General features: G+C 50.1%; 2 protein-coding genes across 2 annotated transcripts; one reads left to right on the top strand and one right to left on the bottom strand.

Moving 5' to 3' along the window:
- The first annotated feature begins 306 nt into the window (after positions 1 to 306).
- LOC123137835 (ABC transporter B family member 2) lies at positions 307 to 7,602 on the top strand. The gene is made up of 9 exons (XM_044557681.1): positions 307 to 982; positions 1,099 to 1,153; positions 1,282 to 1,457; positions 3,560 to 4,020; positions 4,113 to 5,039; positions 5,125 to 5,785; positions 5,879 to 6,126; positions 6,215 to 6,627; positions 6,712 to 7,602. Exons 1-9 carry the CDS (start codon positions 692 to 694, stop codon positions 7,269 to 7,271), a joined length of 3,792 nt encoding a protein of 1,263 aa, XP_044413616.1. The 5' UTR covers positions 307 to 691; the 3' UTR covers positions 7,272 to 7,602.
- A 359-nt stretch (positions 7,603 to 7,961) lies between these two features.
- On the bottom strand, positions 7,962 to 13,225 carry LOC123137837 (ubiquitin carboxyl-terminal hydrolase 21). Its single transcript, XM_044557682.1, has 15 exons — positions 12,900 to 13,225; positions 12,149 to 12,232; positions 11,975 to 12,034; positions 11,804 to 11,881; positions 11,584 to 11,691; positions 11,087 to 11,161; positions 10,836 to 10,913; positions 10,652 to 10,729; positions 10,435 to 10,555; positions 10,227 to 10,337; positions 9,836 to 10,008; positions 9,427 to 9,762; positions 9,228 to 9,344; positions 8,685 to 9,153; positions 7,962 to 8,426 (listed from the first exon to the last, which is right to left on the bottom strand). The coding sequence occupies exons 1-15, from the start codon at positions 12,948 to 12,950 to the stop codon at positions 8,146 to 8,148; spliced, it is 2,220 nt and encodes a 739-aa protein (XP_044413617.1). The 5' UTR covers positions 12,951 to 13,225; the 3' UTR covers positions 7,962 to 8,145.
- Positions 13,226 to 16,321: the final 3,096 nt, after the last annotated feature.

Raw genomic sequence — 16,321 nt, 5'->3', positions numbered from 1 at the left:
AAACAATCTTGCTAAATTTTAGTCGACTGAGACTTATTTATGTTTCAGTCGATGCTATATCCACGAGATCTTACATTGAGATCCGTGAAAAAATTTCTTTTCAATTTCTGTTATGTCGCTCGATTGAGACTTGGTTAAGTCTTAATCCACTCCCTCGCAAAAAAAAAAGTCTTAATCCACTGAGATTTAGCCACACCCTTCACGAAAATCAAAGAAGAAGGCCTCCATTTTATATATGTAAAAATGCACGCATATTAATTAATCTGGTCAGCCATGTAAACTGCAATGAAGAGACTTCTGAAGCTCTGACATGAGGGTAACTTTGTAGCCGAATCCAACGGCAGCTCTGAGACAAATCCTCTCCACCACTGCACCAGCTTGGGCCTGACGCGGTGGCCCTAGCAGCGATCGAGTTTAACTGCCGAACCCCTTCGACCCTGCTCAGCTGCTGTGCTCTACCACGCGGATCGCCTCTTCGGCGGTGGCCTACGGCTACCTACGCAGGCGCACGGCGCGCCCACAGCTAACATGGAGGCAAGTTACAACCACTCCAACGGGTGTCCAAGCCAGTCTTTAAAGCCCTACCTTCCCACGCACACACGCGCAGATCCTTCTTCACCCACAGTCTCAATCACAACGAACGAGCACGGCTCGACCCATCGATCTCAGCCGTGGAGCTAGCGAGGACGACATGAGCTCGTCGGTGCACGGCGCCGGCCAGAACCAGAGCGAGGCGGGAGGCGGCGGCGATAATAATGATAGAAAGAAGGCGGGGGCGGAGGAGAAGGTGGAGAAGGTGCCGTTCCTGAAGCTCTTCTCGTTCGCGGACCGGTGGGACTACCTGCTGATGGCGGTGGGCTCGGTGGGCGCGTGCGCGCACGGCGCCTCCGTGCCCGTCTTCTTCATCTTCTTCGGCAAGCTCATCAACATCATCGGCATCGCCTCCTTCTTCCCCGCCATGGTCTCCGGCCGCGTCGCCAAGGTACGTACCCCATGCACAAACTGGCATTGGTTGGCTCCTTCAATTACCCGGCCAGCGACGATGGCCGTGGTAGGTTAACCATTGTTTCTGTTTCGGCCGTCGTTTTCGTTTTGCAGTACTCGCTGGACTTCGTGTACCTGGGCGTGGTCATACTCTTCTCGTCGTGGACCGGTGAGCGCGTCTTCTCAACCCAGCTGACCTTGTCCGGATGCACATCTGTGCAGAGGAGACAAATACGCAAAATGTTACTAGTACGTGCTCTCATCACACGCATGGCTCCATGCGCTTGCTTGCTGCAGAGGTGGCGTGCTGGATGCACACGGGGGAGCGGCAGGCGGCGAAGATGCGGCTGGCGTACCTGCGGTCGATGCTGGACCAGGACATCGCCGTCTTCGACACCGAGGCGTCCACCGGCGAGGTCATCAACGCCATCACCAGCGACGTCCTCGTCGTCCAGGACGCCATCTCCGAGAAGGTACGTGCGTACGCACGATCACCCGTTCCTCCATTCCATGCATGCGCGTGCTGCCGCCTTTCTTGCCGTTGCGCGGCCCATGCCAAACCGGCCGGCCGGAGAGAGAAGCGGGGATGGTGGTGAGCTCACTCCAGTCGATAGGGTGGGGAGTTATGAGAGTTGGTGAAGGGCATTGAAGGCGTTGCGGGTGCAGGACAGCGGGAGGGGGATCAAGTCATCGATCGAACTACTATGCCACTATAGCTCCGTCGTGTAGATTGCATTCTACGTCACGGGATACACTTCCCGTCGAATTCCACCCATCTTTGCGTTCCCTCCAACTGAATTTCACGTCAGGCGCGAGTGCGTGACACAGCTGCGATCATATTCAGGCACACGCATCTCTCCTCCCGTAAAAAAGGAAAGTAGTAGTAGATGAAGATTTTCAAAATCAAATGCGCTGATTTGTCATTAAATTTTGCATCGGTACGTACGTACAACGCCTTCTCCCATGCATCCAGTAACTTCCTTTGATAAAATATTTAAAACTTTCCAGTCCGGTGAAATGTGAATTTTCACCAGATTCATATTTCCAACTCATTTGTACTGTCTGCGGGAAACTCGTTACTTATTCTACTTGCCACATTTTTTTCCTATACTGCAAAGAGATAAATGTGATTTGATGCATGACTGTCTCTCTCTTTCCAGATTGACATAGATCACAATAAATGAACGTCTTGATCCACCGACTGTTTAGATAGAGCTCAACGCGCACGCACTATTCCCATCTGTCCTACTGTAGTGGCCTGATCTGATCTGGGCACACGACCTATATATGCATGCTTATTTATGACCAGTGGACGGTTTATGTTGCAATCGCAAGAGTTCTCTATCATGACCTGGCTATCACTGTCTGTCATAAAAATTCTCAACACTTTTCTACAGTCTTACGGGCCACTCTAGCCATAAAAAAATCGTACGATCGTACCAAGGGCAAAAATGAATACACTCCTTCAAGTAGAAAGAGCGCTGCTATACACACGACATTGTGTGCACGATTCATGCACGACAGCATATATCGCATCCTCCATGCATGTATCAAAGTGCAAGCAAGCGGCTGGATTGCCCTGTCGTGCAGCTATCGTGCAAACATGCACCATCCGAACAGCAATTCCGAAGTAGAAATGTTCTCCTTCGGGTAATTATTCGAAAAAATGGACAACGTTTAGTAGTTTTTCCCCATTAATATTATGATGATTGGTTTTTACAAAACACGAGGGTTTAGAAGTCCGATCCTGTCATAAGATCGGACTAATGTGGAAAATTAAATAGTCACTACATTTTTTCCACATTTTCCTAGGTTTCTCAAAAGTTCTAGTACAAAGAAAAGATATTAAAATCCAAGCAAAGACATAGAACTTACCCTCTCTAACATGTGATACATTTTCAGAGGTTTCTAAGTTACAAACTATTGCGCCAAGTTATGCGGAAAGTATAATTTACACCCATAATCAGTTTGTGTACATAACACGTCTTTTTTATATACTTGTGTGCGACAACATTGTTCGATTTAATCAATAAGCTATGGGTACTACATATGATCCATAAGTTGTCACCATTGTAATTCTTTTTCTTTGGGGGCTGTTCTTTTTTTCTGGCAAGGACTGTTCATTGTAATTGTAATTCATGAAAAAATGACACTCCATCCGATCCATATTAATTGTCGTTGATTTGGTACAAAAATATGGATTGGAGAGAGTAGAAAAAAAGATTATTTCTCTGTTTCGTGGAGAGTTCTAGGGGTCATGCTGATAAACGTGTCACGTACACGTCGATCTTGCTTCTGTTCTTGTGGACTCTGCTCCCCATGATACTCTGTGGGCCGGCATGAAAGGATCGCTCACCGTCAGATCTTAATCGCACGGCCTTCTGCAGGCCTTCACACCTCGATGAACGGGACGATGGCGAGCGTGACCAGCTGCTGGTATTTTATTTTTATTTTTTGCATGACCACACCAGCTGCTGCTGCTACTTCACCAGTGGACCGGTCAAGTTCACCATTGCAGTCTCGGTGAACATTTTGTTCGTGCTGACAAATTAAGCCGTGCGTCCGTGTCCTGCAGGTGGGCAACTTCATGCACTACATCAGCCGGTTCCTGGCCGGGTTCGCCATCGGCTTCTCGCGCGTGTGGCAGATCAGCCTCGTCACGCTCGCCATCGTCCCGCTCATCGCCATCGCCGGCGGCACCTACGCCTACGTCACCATCGGCCTCATGGCCCGCGTCCGCAAGTCCTACGTCAAGGCCGGCGAGATCGCCGAGGAGGTGATCGGCAACGTGCGGACGGTGCAGGCCTTCGTCGGCGAGGAGAAGGCCGTGAGGACGTACCGGGAGGCGCTGCTGCGGACGTACAAGTACGGCAAGCGCGGGGGCCTCGCCAAGGGCCTCGGCCTCGGCTCCATGCACTCGGTGCTCTTCCTCTCCTGGGCGCTGCTCGTTTGGTTCACCGGCATCGTCGTCCACAAGCGCATCTCCAACGGCGGCGAGTCCTTCACCACCATGCTCAACGTCGTCATCGCCGGCCTGTGAGTACAGACGGCCTTCTCATTCTCACCTCCATGTCGACCATGCTATTGCTGGCTAATGGACGGCAATCATGTACAATGCACGCGCGCAGGTCGCTTGGCCAGGCGGCGCCCAACATATCGACGTTCCTCCGGGCGAGGACGGCGGCGTACCCGATCTTCCAGATGATCGAGAGGAGCACCGTGAACACGAGGAGCTCCAGGGCCGGCCGCACGCTGCAGGCGGTGGAGGGCAACATCCACTTCCGCGACGTGCGGTTCGCGTACCCGTCCCGCCCGGACGTGGTCATCCTCGACCGCCTCAGCCTGGACTTCCCGGCCGGCAAGATCGTCGCCCTCGTCGGCGGGAGCGGCTCCGGCAAGAGCACCGTGGTCTCCCTCATCGAGCGCTTCTACGAGCCGCTCTCGGGCGCGGTCCTCCTCGACGGGCACGACATCAAGGACCTGGACGTCAAGTGGCTGCGCGGGCAGATCGGGCTCGTCAACCAGGAGCCGGCGCTGTTCGCGACGAGCATCCGGGAGAACATACTCTACGGCAAGAGCGACGCCACCGCGGACGAGATCAACCACGCGGCGAAGCTGTCGGAGGCCATCACCTTCATCAACAACCTCCCCGAGCGGTACGAGACGCAGGTCGGTGAGCGCGGGATACAGCTCTCGGGAGGGCAGAAGCAGCGGATCGCCATCTCGAGGGCGATACTCAAGAACCCGTCCATACTGCTCCTCGACGAGGCCACCAGCGCGCTCGACGCCGAGTCCGAGAAGAGCGTGCAGGAGGCGCTGGACCGCGTCATGGTCGGCCGCACCACCGTGGTGATCGCGCACCGCCTGTCCACCATCAGGAACGCCGACACCATCGCCGTCGTGGACAGGGGGAGGATCGTCGAGACCGGCACGCACGAGCAGCTCATGGCCAACCCTCTCAGCGCCTACTCGTCGCTGATCCAGCTGCAGGAGGCTGCTCAGCTTCAGCGCAAGCCCTCTTTCTCGCACAGCACAAGCATCACAAGGCCACTAAGGCACGTGTCTGTACATGGCATCGACATTGTTTCGTGCAGGTGGTCAGCGTGAGCTAACTAATAGTCATTTTTAACATGGTTTCAGCTTCAAGTATTCGAGGGAGCTGTCAAGGACGAGCAGGGGTGGCAGCTTCCGCTCCGACAAGGACTCGATAAGCCGGTACGGCGCCGCGGAGGCGAACGACGAAGGGCAGAGCAAGGGGAAGCCCGTGTCCATGAAGAAGCTCTACTCCATGGTGCGGCCGGACTGGGTGTTCGGCGTGTCGGGCACCATCAGCGCGTTCGTGGCGGGCGCCCAGATGCCGCTCTTCGCCCTGGGCGTGACGCAGGCGCTGGTGTCCTACTACATGGGGTGGGAGACCACCAAGAGGGAGGTGCGCAAGATCGCCACGCTCTTCTGCGGCGGCGCCGTGCTCACCGTGGTGTTCCACGTGATCGAGCACCTCAGCTTCGGCATCATGGGCGAGCGGCTCACGCTGCGCGTCCGGGAGAAGATGTTCGCGGCCATCCTGCGGAACGAGATCGGGTGGTTCGACAGCACCAGCCACACCAGCGCGATGCTGGCGTCGCGGCTCGAGACCGACGCCACGCTGGTGCGCACCATCGTCGTCGACCGCTCCACCATCCTGCTGCAGAACGTCGGCATGATCGTCACGTCGCTCATCATTGCCTTCATACTCAACTGGAGGATCACGCTGGTCGTGCTTGCCACCTATCCCCTCATGGTCAGCGGCCACATCAGTGAGGTGAACGCAGCTTCTTAATTTTTCATCAGCTGCCACATGTCCAACACTTCTTTGGCCTAACGAAACGATCTTGATTATGATGTGCTGCAACAGAAAATGTTCATGAAAGGATACGGAGGGAACCTCGGCAAGTCGTATCTGAAGGCCAACATGCTCGCCGCCGAGGCGGTGAGCAACATGAGGACGGTGGCCGCCTTCTGCGCGGAGGAGAAGGTGATAAAGCTCTACGCTGATGAGCTCAAGGAGCCCGGAAAGCGGTCCTTCCGGCGAGGACAGGGAGCCGGCGTCTTCTATGGAGTCTCTCAGTTCTTCCTCTTCTCTTCCTATGCGCTGGCTTTATGGTAAGTGAATTGCTACTGAAACACAGCCCAGCTCAGTCTAAATTTGCTGTACTCCCAGAGCAACTGGTGAAATGTCTGAAAATTTCAGGTACGGTTCGCATCTGATGAGCAAGGAGTTGGCCACCTTCAGGTCCGTGATGAAGTCCTTCATGGTGCTCATAGTGACAGCGCTGGCAATGGGCGAGACGCTGGCGATGGCGCCGGACATCATCAAGGGGAACCAGATGGCGTCCTCGGTGTTCGACATCCTGGACAGGAAGACCGAGGTAGAGATCGATACCGGCGACGACATCAAGAAGGTGGAGGGAGTGATCCAACTGCGGGACGTTGAATTCCGGTACCCGTCGAGGTCGGAGGTGGCCGTGTTCAAAGGGCTCGACCTCCTGATGAAAGCCGGCAAGAGCATGGCGCTCGTCGGGATGAGCGGCTCCGGCAAGAGCACCGTTCTTTCGCTCATCCTCCGCTTCTACGACCCGATCGCCGGAAAAGTTTTGATCGATGGTATTTTGCTGTTCAAATTTCAAACATGACAGCTTCTGTTCCAGATGAGCGGAGCTGAACAAAGTACAATGGTGGGTTTTGCAGGAAAGGACATCAAGAAGCTTAAGCTGAAGTCGCTCAGGAGGCACATCGGCCTGGTGCAGCAAGAGCCGGCGCTGTTCGCGACGACAATCTACGAAAACATCCTCTACGGCAAGGACGGCGCGACAGAGGCCGAGGTCATCGAGGCGGCGAAGCTGGCGAACGCGCACACCTTCATCAGCTCGCTGCCGGAGGGGTACCAGACGAAGGTCGGGGAGCGCGGCGTGCAGCTCTCCGGCGGGCAGAAGCAGCGCATCGCCATCGCACGTGCCATCGTCAAGGACCCGGCCATCCTGCTCCTGGACGAGGCGACGAGCGCGCTGGACGTGGAGTCGGAGCGCGTGGTGCAGCAGGCGCTGGACAGGGTGATGAAGAACCGGACCACCGTGATGGTGGCGCACCGGCTGTCCACGATCAAGAACGCCGACGTCATCTCGGTGATCCAGGACGGCAAGATCATCGAGCAGGGGGATCACCAGCACCTGGTCGAGAACAAGAATGGCGCATACCACAAGCTCGTCAACTTGCAGCAGCAGCAGCAGCAACAGCTGCAGGGGGCCTAGCCAGAGCTCATGAGCTCCCTGGAGAAGAACCATGTGCTTCTGTATCCAGCTGCCTCTTTCATGGCTTCCCTCAAGTACATCGAATGTAAAAGCTGTGCTATATTTTCTTTTTCTTAAAGTGTGTGTGCACCATTATACAGGGAGAGTGCTCTCATGTTGATTTCTTTGTAGAAGTAGAAAGTAATAACAAGTTTTCATTTAGGATATAATATATATATATATACCTATATATATATATATGCATGTTGCTGGGTGATAAAAGTTTTTTTAAATTGTAAAGCATCACAGCCCCTGCTCCATTCAATTGAAGCGAGTGATAAAAGTTGCGTTACACTTCATAGTTTTTTCTTTAGCCCCAAGTTGTTCTTTGCTACTCACTCCATCTGAGAATACTTGTCAGAGAAATGGATGTACATACATACAGATACATCCATTTCTCCGACAAGCATTTCCAGAGTACTTTTCTTAGCAATAGGTTTCCCCCAAAGTATTTTTCCCAGGAAAAGAAACAAAGTTTGTATCGGTGCAGCCTGTATGTGACTGGTGTATTACACTGTCAGTACAGGATTGACTGTCAAACAAGCTGCTAAAAAATGACACATGGGCCTGGACCAGGTTAACTTCAACGGTGTGCTTCTCTTCTCTGGGAATCCCTAGAACCAAACAAAGCCTAACAAAATGGCCAGTGACTCAAGCAAAAAAGATATTTTATATATATGGGCAAGGAATTCCATATCAGAAAGCAGAAAGGAAAATCTTAGCCTAAACTCTTAAGCTCTATTGCATCCTGAGTTGGTCCCCGAGAAAAGGGATGGATTGGAAACTACGTACAGCAAAAGGATTTTAGACATTCGAACCTGACTAGAATAAATAATTAGTACTGGAGAACTGCCACCGAGTTGGTGTCCAGCTTCCTCTTCTTTTTGCCAAGAGGGTCACTTCGAGAGCCCCTGCGGGGCTCCTGCACAACATTCTGCTGTGAGATCATGCAGTCCAGCAAGCCTTTTCTTCGTGCGGATGGCATGCCCCTCATCAACCGTGTTGCATTTTTGTCCACACAAGGGCCCTTCACAGATTTAGATGCAGAAGCAGCCTTCGGTTTCTTCACCTTCGGTTGATGCTCAGACTTTGGCATCAGAGGAGTGTCCTTGTCATCTGCAAATGAGACATACAGTACAGGAACCATTAATTCTTCTTCTTTTTCAAAATAAACTAAAATATAAATTGGAATAGCATGTAACATAATGAACAGACAGGGTTATGGAACTAGAACCACATTCTCAGCAGTTTGTTCATGTTATATGTATACTATGACAACCAGATCCTAAATTGAGGATGCACCAGGGATTGTACTGCAAAGCACTTGTTTGCATAACATAAGGCAGATGTTTGTAGTTGAAAATAAAACCTTACCAAATTCCTCAAACTTAAACACCTCAATGTCATCAACAGATATCGGTCGCTTGGGACGTGGAGGTGGAGTTGATGGTCTCTCCAGATTGGTGATTTTTGTAGGACTAGGGGCATGCCTCCTCCCCACATCATCTTGGAAAGATGCTCTGAGTGGACTGATTCTGAGTGGAGTGGTTTCTTCTTTTTTGTTTGTGCTGCTGGAAGCATCAACTGAATATCTCTTAGTTGGTTCCTCGGCAAGGAGAGATGTTTTGCATTCACTTGTTTCACCAATCTCAAACTTATCGCCAGGACTTCTATTACTGGATGTTAAACAGTCTGCATCTATATTATCCAAAACTGACACAGGAGATGCACCACTCCTAGCCTCCTCTAGCAAACTTGAGAACCATGGAAACATGCCCTGCCTAACATAGAAGAGTATATATGCTTCCTGGTTTAGTGCACATGTCTCAGTAATAGAATCAACCTGCAACACAAGTGTGATTATTACAAGGTGAAAAGATGTGTCTCATAAAAGCAAGAGCAACTAATGGCACCTACATTGGAGTCATTCATCAAGTGCCAGGTGCTTCGTGAAGAACGAATAGTGCACACATAATGGCCATAGTTAGGTAAGCCAGAATGCTCAACAACACCATAAAGATCATACTTTAGTTCCTGAAGCATATGAAAATACAAGCAAAACATCAAAACATGTCTTCATGGTAAGCCTACCAGCAGAGAATAACATAAGACTAACCTCCTTGTCTGGATTATTGTGGAATGGCTTCAAATCAAGTTCTGATGGGTATGCCACATGTTTGTCAATCTTTTCAATGGAATTGTCGAGGGTGGTGAAGCGCTTGAGTTGAAATGCGATGACATCAGGTGCTTTATCAAGCACAAGCCGCTTATCCTTGCAAACTTGAACTTTACAACTTTCACAGGTGAGCTTGTTCTCATCATCACCAACTTGCTCCACCTTGGTAAAAGATTCCAAAGCAGCAACAAGGTCATCAACCTGATCAATCTCCAAGCTGAGATCCAGGAAGGGCTCAAATGTCTCCGAACAGTGACCACAATCACGGCATGTCAACTATGCAAGAAGAATAGCATTAGGTGAAAGACAACCGTAAAGAGAAGTAAATATGCAATGACAGAGTACATACCTGGCTTTTAAGCCGACCACCAAACACCTGTTTGACAATACTTTCCTCATCAAAAGATGAGGGCTTCCCCTTTGACTTGGGATCAAGGGTGCATTTGTGCAAGTTATCCAGCAAGCAACGAAGGAACTCATGTGCATCCTCTTGCTGTCCTGGTCTAAAATCTGACGATAATTCTGGCAAGTCTTAGTCAAGGAATCCAACAAAATTCATAGCATTGTCACCAAAATGGCAATACTTTGAACAGTAGCAAGATGTAAGAATTTAATATAAAGTCAAGAGAAAGCATGCACATTTCAGGGTGCAAAATCAGGGAAAATGACCATGAATGCTGACAGCACTAATTTGAGATGAAATTAATAGATAAGGCATAGAACTCAAAAGCAAAGGATACTGCTTAAATTATCTTTGAACCTTGCTGGCACTAAAACAGCTCCAGACCTTCGAACTGATTCTTCGATGTGTTCTTTAAGGGCGCAAAAGGAACAGAACCCATCTTCATCATCTGGATGGTATCAAATAGAACAAATCATGTAAAGCAAAATAAAAAAGATTCAGAACACTTTCACACAATTAAAATGATTATCAGAAACTATCCATACATGAGCATGGAGTAGAGTGGTCGGTGCAGCGGAGCTTCTTAAAAAGTGGGACAGTATGAGTGATACACTGAAGAGTTGCATTTAAGAAGCATGTGTTCCCCATATTCCGAAGACCAGCTCCCTGCACATGGAGAATATTTTGTAACAATTTAAGAACGAATAAAAAACAAAACATGACACTGGCGTATCAAAACTTGGCAAAGAATATATTGCATACCACTGACTGGGGTTGTCTGAAGCGAGAAAAAAACAAGGAGAGCGGCTTATTTTCATTGTCAGAAGGTTCAAGAGCACGCTGTTAAGCACAAGCGGTCAGTACAATTGTCACAAACAATGCAAGGAAAGGTCTAATCTGAAATATTGCATGATAAATGTCAGTGAGATAATAGAAGGCCACTTACATCTGAGCTCCAATGCCTAGTGTTATGACGGGGTGGTGAGTGCTGCTTAGTATCTGCCCCCCATTTTTTGATTTCATCCTGCAGCAGTACCAACAAAAAAAGTAGGGAATGTTATACACCTAAAAAAACATCATTTGACAAACATATCCCAACCACAGTTTATTATGTATATCATTAAGCACACATAATAGAATCACATGCTCCATGAAGACTTTAGATAGAAATGCAGATGTACAAAGTGAAAAACTTACAACAGAACTGGGTTCATGTGTGGTAAGGGGTTCTAACTGCTGCCTTGTTTCCCCATCTAGCACACCTGAGTCATCCTAAAATAGCAATCACCAAAACAGAAGACAGGGTTAGAGAACTGTTACATACAAAAGGACTCCATGCAGGAATGCCACATACAACTAAATTCAGGATATCATATGTAATTAAATTGCATATGAGCTGGCCACATGGTAATAGGTTTTGGCAGCACAAGCTTTAAATCTTGTGAACTGCCAAAATTCAGGAAAACTGATTTTAGATAAAAGGCTTGTAAGTGGCCGAGTTACAGAAAGTTCCAGTGTGCAGAACTTAATTAAATTTGAATTTATGCCAGATGTCAATTATAGGACTTTCAAATAGAATATAATATATGCAACTGTTACAAGTTTCAACTAATAGATGGCAGAAAATGAGGCAAGTCACTGTAAAATTCCCTGGAGAAAGCCACACAAAAATTGCCAAGGTTCAAATGGCATACCAATAATTCCTCAGATTCCAGCTGAAGTTGTTCCACATCACATTCCTTATCCGTAGGTGAAGGTGGTGAACATAACTTGTTTGATTCATCTACTATAGCAGAAATGCTCTGAAACAGCACATTGATAGACACCACTTAGCAAACATCGCCATCACAGGAATTCGAACAGACTAACTGGAAAATCAAACCCTTGAATAAAGGCCTGTGGGGGAGAACATACCTCAGAATGGGGCTGCTGGCTATCAGGAAAAGAAGATGCACTTGGCATGTAATCATCATCCACTGAATCCAAGCCGCTCTGTGCCAGAGAAAATGCACACCATCAGAACTACAAAAATTCAATATCACACATTTGCACTAAATATGAAGGTAGCAGTAGCTTCTAGCTCACAGTTTGACAAGGTTCCGTTGCTGCAGGAGCACAAATGCTATCCCAAGAATTTGAATAGCTCTGTTAAGCATAAGGGAGGACCGACATGACCAAATTAGGGTTTTGTGTATGATAGCAAAATATATTGTACAAATTTGATCAGGCATATGCATAATTCATTATTCATTATCTTACAACAGTCTGAAGCGGTTGGCACATGGAGAAGAATGGTTGGCACTGCTTACTTTTCTCATCCCCATTTTCTCTCAAGATGTCGCCCTGAAAAAAAAATCCTTACCGTCAGATCTGCATTTACATGGCACGATACTATAAAGCTAACTTTTATGAAACAGTTTTGCTAGAACTCATCTAGATGAGATATAATTTGGTCTCATTCACCTTTTATAGTCATTGGATGTGATGCTATAAGATGCGTGTGTGCTGACGTGGGTTGTATCTGTTCTTGTTTTCAAAGTGAATGAGACCAAATTATATCTCATCTAGATGAGTTCTAGGTACTCCCTTTATGAAAGGTATTGACATATTTACCACAAATACGGCACAGCAGAAGGCTCGAATTAAAGGGAGACCAAAATTATCACCATTCTAATTCACGCAACTACAAGCAGCCCATCGCGTCAAAACATTTTGACCAAACAAAATGATCATCGTCATGATAGCCGTCTACTAGAGCAACAACGACCACTAGCTAGTAAAAATGGCGGCGCTGATTAACCAAATCCGGATTCCCAGGCCCACAAACAACCGCCACTCCGACGGGGATTCGAGATTCAACCGCGCGCAAAAACAAATCTCACCCTGAGCTGGCTGCTAAGGACCGAGTCGTCGCGCGCGAGGTAAAATCTGATAACGAGACTTGCCGGGGAGTTCGAAACCCCGAACAAATCAAACACCAAAACGAACAGACCGGGCAATCGAATCTCACCTTCGCGGGGGAGGGCTGGCTCAAGCTCGCGGCGGCGGCGTCGTCCGCCATCAGTTGGGCAGCAATCGCCGGCTAGGGTTTGGCAGGGGTAGGTGGCGGACGGAGAGGTTGGTGCGAGATGGGGGAGAGGGGAGCCGCGGAAATTGGGGGGGAAATCGGAAGGCGAAAGATTGTTTAGGGGATTGGAGGGGAGATGGGGAGACTAATCGAGGCGGTGGCCTGGCGGGGGATCAAAAAGGCGGGCGAATTGCCCGGCGGAAGGGAGGAGAGGAGGGAAATTTTGGGGGTTTGAAACGGAGGGGGGGCGAGACGAACTGTCGCACGCGGCGGGATAGGGGAAATGGGGAACGGGCAGGGTGGGAAAGCGGAAAACGCCCAAAATCGAGGGCGGCGGCCGACTGGGTGCTGGGGAACGTGGTGTGGTTTCCCGTTTTCGTTTCCCGCTCCCTGGCCGGTCTGGTGCCGGTCTTTTGCCGCGCTCTCGGCGCGACGGAGCGAGGCTGGCCGACGGGCCACAGAGGCACGGCCCGGCTGTAAAAGGGTGCCATGCCGGCCCGAATGTCTGGCCAACTCCGTAAGGCCAACTTCGGCGTAAGACCCCATCCTGTCCGGGTATGTCCGTTTAGGGCAAAACGTACATATCAGACGGCCCAACGCGCTGGCGTAAACAGATTTTTGTCCGTTTTTGATCTACCCCTGGCCCAAGTTTGGGCCATCTTTGAGGTGAAACGGACACCGCGCGGACAGCCAGGCCGCGCCCGCCCGTCAGTGGCACAGGCCTCCCTTTTTCTACCACCCCCCCCCTCTCTCTCCACCGAGCACTCCAGCCGCACCCCCCGCCACTCTCGTCCCTCGCCGCCACCGCCTCTGCCATTGCCGATGTGCAGCTCGGCCCAACCCTTGTCGCAGCCCTCGACGACTCGAGCTACCCAACAACGACCACCTGATTTGCGCTCCCGACGGTCGGATTTGGAGCGGATCCGGACGGACTTGAGTTCGCCCAGCTGCGAGAGGCCGCGTTGTGCCATGGACTGGCCGGGCATCGAGCCGGGAGGCCCTGGCAAGGCCACAATGCCGCATGCAGGTACTGACTCCTCCTCTAGCCGCTCGGCTCTACACCGTCAGCGGTTCGCCGGCAGATACACGAACGGCCATCGACCTGGCTCGTTGTTGGCCCAAAAGCTCGTCTGCGCACCCTTGCCACTCATTAAGTGCGACCACTGCCCAAAGAAGGTCTTGCGTCGCGTGTCTACAACGTCGGAGCATCCCGGATGGGTGTTCATCAAGTGCTCAACCGATGGGTATGTGCTACTTAGCTTCGGTTGCGCTCTCGGATTTTAGTTGTGCTAACTTAAAATTTTATTGTGTAGAATGAATGCAACTTTTGGTATTGGGAAGAAGAGTACATCGATATATTGATAGAGTAGAGGCTAGAGATGAGACTAGTGCACTTGTTGCTCGAATAGAGGCTAGCCATGCGACTAGATGTGAGAAAGCAACATCTACTTCTTTAGACTCGAAGAAGAAAAAAGCATGCAAGGTCGAGCCTCCGCAGATCAACAATGAATGCATCGAGAAGGCACTAATCCAACTTACGGGAGCAGTTATGGAAGTTGGTTGTCTTCTAAAATGTCTTCTTATGGTTGTTGTGTTCTTTGGTCTTGTTATTTTAGTCAAAATTTGGTGACGTGCTTCCATGTATGAAAATGAATGATGAAAATAAAATATATGTACTTGAAAAGAAAATGCATGCGGCCAAAATGCGGCCGTGCGCAGCGCATCCCAGAAAATGGCCGGACACGACCCATTGCCCTACCCAAACGGATAGAATCCAGACCAAATGGACGTCTGCTTGGGGTCGTGCGCTGGAGTTGGCCTAAAAACCCGGTATTTACAGCTTCGGTTAAAAAACCGATCCCTAGCAGATCCCTTAAAGTTCGATTGACCCTTAAAATTTTTAAGGGGCACCGTGAATCCATCCGCGAGAACCTTATATGTACAGGTTGGAAGGTAGTATACAGTTTCAACCCGTAAACTGTCAAACCTCGTCGGAGCAGATGCGTCGCCGCGGAACTCGTCGGAATTCGTCGTCGCACATCATAAAAGGTCGCCGCGCGCCGGAATTTGTCGCTGCCGGTCCAAATTGTGGTCGGCTCGACCTTCACCGCCAAGGTGAGGTCGGCCACGAGCGGGGTGGAGCAGGCCATCGGCGGCCTGAATCAAGGCGGGGCAGCCCGGAGAAGGTCGAGAGAGGCATGGCCGGGGCGGGGGAGGCGCGGCAGGGCGGACATGCCCTGGGCGGAGCGCGGCAACAGCGAGCGTGGCCGGGGCGGGGCGAAGCACGGCGGAGGCGGGGCTGGCTGGGCCAGGGCGTGCATGGCCGGGGCTCGACGGGCGAGGGCAGGCATGGCCGAAGTGCAGCGCGGCCAAGGGGAGTGTGGCCTGAGCGGGACGATTGCTTGCTATATGGCTCCGCATACAGTTCGTGGTACGGCTTCTGTTCTTTTTGGCCCAGTTTCGCACCGTAAAATCGTTTAAAGGGCCCTTTGAATGTGTTTTTAAGGGTTGGCTTTTAAGGGGTCTGTTGGAGATGCTCTTATAAAGGCCGGCCTGGTCTGGTACGACCGCGGGCCAGCCCACATTGCTTTTGGGCCTTGTGAATTGTTTTTTTTTAAATCATGAACTGGAAAATAAGGGGGGCTAAATATATGGCCCTCGTGTCGCCCCCTCACCTACGCGTGCCGGACACGCCGCTTTGGCCCACAATCAAAAGGGTTGTGTCATGACTGGCCAAAAAGCCTGGCTTTTGGGTCGCCCTTGTTCTGTGGCGGGCCGAAGGCCAGTCCAACCCTTTTAATCATGTGTAGGGCCAAAATTGTCAGCACGCGCGACATTGTATATATGTCCATGTTTGGCCACAAGGCATTTGAATGGGCTCTCATGTTTATCTAAGTTAAATTGTGTGGATCAAAAGACTCTTCTACTACTCTAATGGGGCAGAGGAGGGTCGTCTTCCTAAAAAGGGAAAGGAGGGGGTCGTCTACCACATTCGCTTGACAAGCTGGACCCACCCATGGACCCTCCTCTTCCTGCCACTTCATTGTTGAAAGGATCAATATGGTTGACTAGAGGGGGTGTGAATAGGCAACTACCAACTTTTAGTTTTTTTAACAGATTAGGTTTAGCAACAAATAGGTTGTCAACCTATATGACACAAACAACAACACCAACACAAGCAAGCAAATGATACAACACAATAATAGCTTGCACAAAGCAAAGGTAGGAGATAACCATAAAGTGGAGTGATAACCCACAAGTATAGGGGATCAATTGTAGCCTCTTTCGATAAGTAAGAGTGTTGAATCCAACGAGGAGCTAAAGGTAGAACAAATATTCCCTCAAGTTTTATTGACCACCGATAC

This window comes from Triticum aestivum, chromosome 6B, assembly GCF_018294505.1.
Source record: "Triticum aestivum cultivar Chinese Spring chromosome 6B, IWGSC CS RefSeq v2.1, whole genome shotgun sequence".
In the NCBI taxonomy this organism is placed as follows: domain Eukaryota; kingdom Viridiplantae; phylum Streptophyta; class Magnoliopsida; order Poales; family Poaceae; genus Triticum; species Triticum aestivum.
Note: the sequence above shows the minus strand (reverse complement) of the source record. Positions and strands in the feature narration are given on the sequence as shown.